Genomic DNA, 7,111 nt, shown 5'->3' with positions numbered 1-7,111 from the left:
TCACACTATCATTTTCGCCAATTCTATTTACAGTTTTTTAATAACTCCTGTTAAATGAATTTTCCACTTGTTGAAAATGCCATTCTAACTTTGATTAAATATTAATATAAAATATAAATAATTACTTTCATGTTCTAATTTCAACTAAAAAATCTTTAATAAAATAACTTCAATTTCTAGTTATATATGGATTAACAAAACGGGTATTAATATATTTTAAATTTCTAGTTCAGTCTATTTTAAATTTTTGATGCTAAGAAATGAGGTGAATAGACTAGTTTGTTGCCGTTAGGCAGACGCAAAATATTGGCCTGAGCTAACTTTTTTTTCAATTTAATATATATATATATATATATATATATTAAAGATATATTTAATTATGTAAATATGTTTTAAATATATGTAATGAAATAAATTAAAATAATTATTACTTTCATATATAAAATTATTTATTTATAATTAATAAATAGACTTTAATTTGTAAGTATAAATTATTTAACTTACTATATTATTGTATATTCGAATCATATTAAACTAGATACGGATGAAAGCGGCTTAGTGATTTAAAACTATTATCGACCAATTTTCACCCAAATCCATTTCTATTTTTTTTTTCTCATTCTCTCAGCATAGTTATATTAAATAGTTTAAGAAGATTCACTTAGATTCAACATCTACAATATACGAGTCTTTCTACCATTTTCTTTCTAAGTTCACTTACTCTTTAGTTAGCCAAAGAATTCTTCTTAATAGTTTTTAAGACATATTTTAATACCATTTTACAATTTGAGTTTTTCATCTTGATTCAACTCTCATAAACATATTTATAAAATAGAAGAGTAGCCCATTTATATGATATTTTAATTGTTTGGGAATGTGGAATGTGCATGCGCATAAGGTTATAGAAATGTGAAAACAATGAGTTGAGTTGTGATGTAGAAAGTGAAGTGGAAGATTGACAAAAATGGTATAATTATGATTATGGAAGAAAAGTTTGGCCAGTCAAAAAATGGAAACAAGCATAAGTCAGTGCAATGCATGATAAAACAAAGAATGCGTTGGCATGAAGATTCTTTCTGACTCATGTACATGCTTCTTCTCCACCAAGTGCCATATATTCAAATTTAGGTAACTTCTAGGTCTACAAAGTTGAAAACTCTTATATTTTACAACATGTTCTAATATATAACTTGTGATTAATATATATAAAAACATTATTTTTATCATTTGAAGCAAAACTGAAATTTTAGATATATAAAAAAAAATTATATTAAGTTGTTAATATATCATTTTTCAAACTTTTATTTCAATAAATCATTGTAAGCGTTACTATAGTACTTGTAAAACGTTTTTCTCTTCAGATATAGAATAATGTTACAATTTAATACTTAAGGTGTTATAATCCATTGTCCAACTTTGTGAATATATTACTTTTTTTTTATTGAGATCCTGTTATTAATTAATTTATAAATAGTTAAAAACAAGTTAATATTATTATATTCCGTGTTTATAAAAAAAAATATTAAAACATTGAGTACACCTACTACAAGCAAAACATGAAATAAAAACTAGTTTTAAAAACAAAAAATAATTAGTTGTTATAGTAACTAAATTAGAGACCATTAATAAACTAAAAAAAATGGTTTCTAAATTAATTTCTATTATTGGTAAATGATTTCTAAATTGGTATCTAATTAGCTACCAATTATTTAGTTTCTAAAGTTGGTAGCAAAAACCTTGGTTGCTAATTAAATACCAATTTAGAAACCATTTAACAATAATATAAACTAATTTAGTAACCAAAATTTTTTTTAGTTTCTAAAATGATATCTAATTTAGTTATTTAACAATTAATTATTTTTTGTCTCTAAAATTAGTTTGTATTTCATGATTTTCTTGTAGTGATAATAAGAAAATCGATATATAAAGAAAAAAAATCATAAATATAAATTTTAAAATTTTGAATATCTCTAATTAACTATTAGTGATAAACCTTTTCGATAATATACCATAAAAAAAATTCCTAACAATGAATCATAAGGGTCATTTAAGAATATTGTAATCAAAATGATCCAATTTAACAGGAAATAAAGCTTCAATCAAATATGGATGATGGGAAGAGTGTGCGGTAAAATAACAATAGTAATAGTTTTGATTAATTGAATTATCAGAAGTTGTAAGTTTAACTTTTTCATTATGTATTTTCTTAATTTTAGTAGGAGGTGATGATAATTAACTTTTGAAGGGTGTTTTAATTATATATTAAAAAATAAAATTTAATTATGTTTGAACTTTTAAGTGAGTAATAAATATAAATTTTTAAATAATATATTCTTATAGTATATCTTTATATATTTAAATGAGTGATTTGCAATTATAATTAAAATATTAAATTAGTATAAGAGGCATTAAAATAACTAAAAACCTCTAACATTTTATGATGTACGTAAAGATGATAAATTAATAACAAAAGTAAAACCTTTGTAACACTTTTGTTGTTGCTGTTATCCATCACAGTGAAAAAAGAAAGAGAGAATATTAAATACAATAGCAGAAACATACTCTTGTCAAATTCAGTATTGAAAGGGCAAAGAGTTATGAAAAGTTGATTGTAATATGTACATTAATTCTCGTAAGAGTTGAAGAAGGTACATTACAAACAAAAATAAGTACTCCACGAGACATAATACAAAAATGGATGGTACATAGGAAAAAGAAAAGAGAATAAATGTTATGTACTTTGTATGCTTTAGGTATAAAATGGTCTAACTGTATGCTTTAGCTGCAGGTGATGTAGAACAATAGCTAAAATCAGTGATATAATCTTCACCATTATTAGGTGTTTCCATCCCTTCATATAGTGTACCTTGGCCAACATATTGTTGTACCACCAAAACTGAAGCAGTGGCTGCAAAATCTGAAGATGCTAACAAATCTCCAATGGCCCCTATTTCAGGACATTCACTCCAATCAGTGAGTCCTGCAGTGAGAGGTGATATCATCCCTTGACCTCTTCCAACAACAAAAAGGTCATGAACATCATCCATGGTCCTTATTGCAGCCACTGTGTCTTCCCCATTGTTAACTACCTTCTCAATAAAACCAACTGAATTATCCTCCCCACATCTCATCCTAAATTCATTTAGGAGTTTTTCATCAAGTTGCTTCTGTATATCCCTATCTGTTTGCACTGTCAGCTCCCTTGGTCCATCCATATGCTTGTTCTCTTGTTGTTGGAACGATGGCTCTACTTGTTCACCTGGGACAAAACGCATTATGGTGAGGGTAATGGCTTGATGTTCCACCATTCTCCATGCATAGCACAATGCTTCTCTATCATCTGGTCCTCCAAAAAACAATACTGCTATGTGATGAGATACTTGACTTCCAGCCAAACGGTTAGAGCCACTTAAGCCTCTATCTACTAGAATTCCTACTGAGCAAGGTGCATGAGCTAGCACATTCTGGTTGATGGCTCTATAGGACATGTTTGTAGCTTCCATGCCACCATCAACTGTTTGTTGTTTATGAAAAGGAACAATAATGAGGGACACACGTTTGTCTGCAGCCAAATTGCATATGTCTTCATGCATGGTGGAATAGGGAGAGATAGCTGTCAAGGGCTGCACTGAGATGTATGAAACATGTTGCTCGTAGTTTTCAAAGGCTTTGATTATGTGGTCAGATTGAGCTTCGGTTCTGTTAAGGGCAGGGAGGTCTGGTTTTCCCGTGTTGTGAACAATGAGCATGGCTGATGTGCGACCACTGAGTTCCACCAAATGGAGCACATACACACATATTGGAGAGTTCTTCGTTGGGTTAGTAGCTTCAAGAAGGTTGATCATTGTTGGAACGTTTCGAGGGGTGTGGATACACACTAGGAGTCTCAACTCAGTATCTGTTTTTGATATCTCAATTGTTCTTCTTTTGTAGTATATGCTGCTTCTTGAGGGCCTATAAATGATTGATACGGCAGGTACAATAATGGCAGTCATTATCACTGTTATAACGACCATAACTGCAAATGATTCTTCATCAAAAACCTGCACACAGTTGTAAATGATCAACATCACTTATCAAGAGAGGAATTAAGAGAACCAGCTAGTAGTATAATTGTCCTATTTGTTAAATGTTTTTATGCGTTCAAGATGTTAAGCATGTTTAACTTTTCATCCAATAATTTTGTTATAAAATATTATGAGGATTATTTGAAGGATATAACATTATCATTATAGTATAGTATCAGTACCTTCTGGTCCTTCCCAACATTAAGCACGACCATTTCAACAAGACCTTTTGTGTTCATGAGTAAACCAAGGGCAGCTCCTTCACGTATTGGCATTTTATAAAATAATGCAATCATTAGTGTTCCAAGAACTTTACCAATGCAGGCCAGAAAAATGACTAGAATAAGAATCGCCCAGGTGTATGAGCCATTGATGAGTGCTAGGTTGGTTTTTAGCCCACTTATGGCAAAAAAGAGAGGTAGCAGAAGTCCAGAAACAAAGTCCTCAAGCTTTTCCACAAGAGTAAAACTGAGTGGTCCATTTGGGATTGCCAACCCAAACACAAAAGCTCCAAAAACAGAATGAGTTCCAATGGCATCAGTGATGAAGCCTGATACCATGACCCCAGCCAGAATAAGAGATATATAAAACTCACTGAAAGATTCTCCTTCAGGGGTTTTCTTAACTAGCCATGCAACTGCTGGTCGAACAGCAAAAACACAAAAGGCCACAAATCCTGCACCAGATAGCAGAACCCAGAGAGAGGCCAAGGAAGTGGCATTATTCTCAGCTAGTGCAATGGCTAAAGCTAAGAGAATCCAAGCACACACATCATTGATGAGTGCTGCTGAAAGAGCAAGCCTCCCCAACTCTGTGTTAATGAGTTTAAGCTCAGCCAGGATCCTAGCAAGGACAGGAAATGCGGTGACAGAGAGAGCAACACCAAGGAATAAGATGTATGTGGCTTGGTTTATGTGACTGTCAGTTTTTTTTGCCAAAAGGTAGGAGAAGGCCACTCCAACGAGGAATGGTAAAACCATGCCAGCCATTGCTGAAGCCACAGCTTTTCTACGAACACTTCGCATCACTGTTATGTCCATCTCCACCCCTACCAAGAAGAGGAAATAGAGCAGACCAATATTTGCCATTGTTTCAATCACCATAACACTTCTTAGAGGAAACACTGCATTAGCAAATGTTTTGTTTTGTCCAAGCACCGACGGACCCAACATTACTCCACCCTGAACTCATGCAAAATGATAACATCTGTCAGCAAAGAACCAATCAAAGTGTGATTATGTTTTAATCTTCTAGCCCTTCTCACTCTTGCTTTTAAAAATGATTCTTTAAAACAATTTCATGGTACCATCAACTTTTGAGCATGCTTTCTAAAACAAATATTTTAAAAACCATGATACAGAAAAAGTTGGGAGATTTTTTCTCATTCTCTCATGTTTTTAGCCAAAATAGTTTTGATAGTGAAATTTGAGATGATGGTGAAGAAATAAACTAACCAAAACTTCAGCTATTACGCGTGGCTGGCGAAAGGGTTTGAGAATGAACACGAATATGCGGGTGGCAATCACAACTAAAGTCAATTGCAAGATGAAAAGAGGGAGAGAATAATCCAAAGGGTTGTCTCCTTGCCACACCCCATTTGTTGTTATCATGGTAGGTGCATAACATACTATATAGTCATCCGTTTTATTGGTTGGTTCTTCCATTTTTCTCCTATCTCCTTTATTGTTACAACAACCTTCACTTCCTCTTACGTTCAACCCTTTGTAGATGACTCTTTCAAGTGTCAAATAAGCATCATATATATATACTATATGTTTCAAAATCGTTAGCTACTGAAGTTTTACATGCAAATGCTTCATGAAAAGGAACGTGGTTCAAGTCATGTTGCGTTAAGCAGATGAATTGACTAGAAGTGCAAAAGGGTTACGAAGATGGACCAAAAAGTTGGAAAAAATGTAAGGAGGATAATTGTGTTTTGTGTTGTTTGATGAAAGGATATGAGAAGAATTGAAGGCAGAGAGAAAAGAAGTGGGGTTCCTTTGGTTTTGGTGGCTGTCCACTTCAAGTGGGAACTCTAGTCAATTCTAGGGTTTGTATTGTTTTGAAGAGAAGGGTTTCTATTTTAAGAAAGCTCATGATTCGATTTTACGTTAGTGAATAATTATTGGATAACAGAGAATATAGCTTTGAGGATGAATTTGTGCGATCTGCAACTATACTACAATGATATATACAATTTGTTTTTGCCTATTATCACTTTAACGAAAAGCAATCATTGTTGAGAAAAAAAAATATAGGTTAACAACTGTGATTAAATACATAACTAGTATTTTAGTTGCATTATATTTCATATTGAAGTTATAATAAAGGAATTATATTATATATACTTAGAATCGTAAGATATACATATCTTTAAATATAATATGGATTTGTAATATTCACAATTTCTTTAACAAAACTATTGCATTTTATTTTCAACATAAAAATGAAACACAGTACATTAATATATATATATATATATATATATATATATATATATATATATATATATATAAAAGAAACTTGAAACCAATTTTAAAATATAATTTGTAATCTCATTTTGGTAAACAAATTTAGATTATTTTTATTAATTTAATATGCTGATTAATATTAATTAAATTGCTTATTTTTCGTTTTTCATAATTTTATTTATATTATTAATTGTATTAGAGCACATAAAAATATAACATGTTCAATTATATTATATTCTTGTCTTTTAAATTTTATTTTATTGCATTAATTGTAGTAAAGCACATAAAACATATTTATTTAAGTGTATTATGATAGAATGATTTGGTATTCAGGGAAGAGTACCATGGGATACAGAGAGAACGGTCATTGATATGATGATGAAGAGGATTGATATGATGATGAAGAGGAGGTGAAGGAAAATGTTAGAGATTTCTTTGAGGAAAAGTTCATAAAAGGTGTTTAGCAATAGGTCAGGTTTGATAAGGTTGATTTCAATAAAATCACATATGAACACAATGATATATTAGTTGGAGATATAACCGAAGAGGAAATAAAGTGTGTTGTGTGGAGTT

General features: G+C 31.0%; 1 protein-coding gene across 1 annotated transcript; it reads right to left on the bottom strand.

Annotated features, from left to right (window-relative positions):
• Positions 1–2,597: 2,597 nt before the first annotated feature.
• LOC137820835 (cation/H(+) antiporter 15-like) lies at positions 2,598–5,998 on the bottom strand. Its single transcript, XM_068625105.1, has 3 exons — positions 5,522–5,998; positions 4,250–5,248; positions 2,598–4,043 (listed from the first exon to the last, which is right to left on the bottom strand). The coding sequence occupies exons 1-3, from the start codon at positions 5,729–5,731 to the stop codon at positions 2,766–2,768; spliced, it is 2,487 nt and encodes an 828-aa protein (XP_068481206.1). The 5' UTR covers positions 5,732–5,998; the 3' UTR covers positions 2,598–2,765.
• Between the last annotated feature and the right edge of the window lie 1,113 nt (positions 5,999–7,111).

The sequence above is a fragment of the Phaseolus vulgaris genome, chromosome 9 (genome assembly GCF_000499845.2).
Source record: "Phaseolus vulgaris cultivar G19833 chromosome 9, P. vulgaris v2.0, whole genome shotgun sequence".
NCBI lineage: Eukaryota > Viridiplantae > Streptophyta > Magnoliopsida > Fabales > Fabaceae > Phaseolus > Phaseolus vulgaris.
The sequence above is the reverse complement of the archived record's forward strand: the minus strand, read 5'-3'. Positions and strand labels throughout refer to the sequence as shown.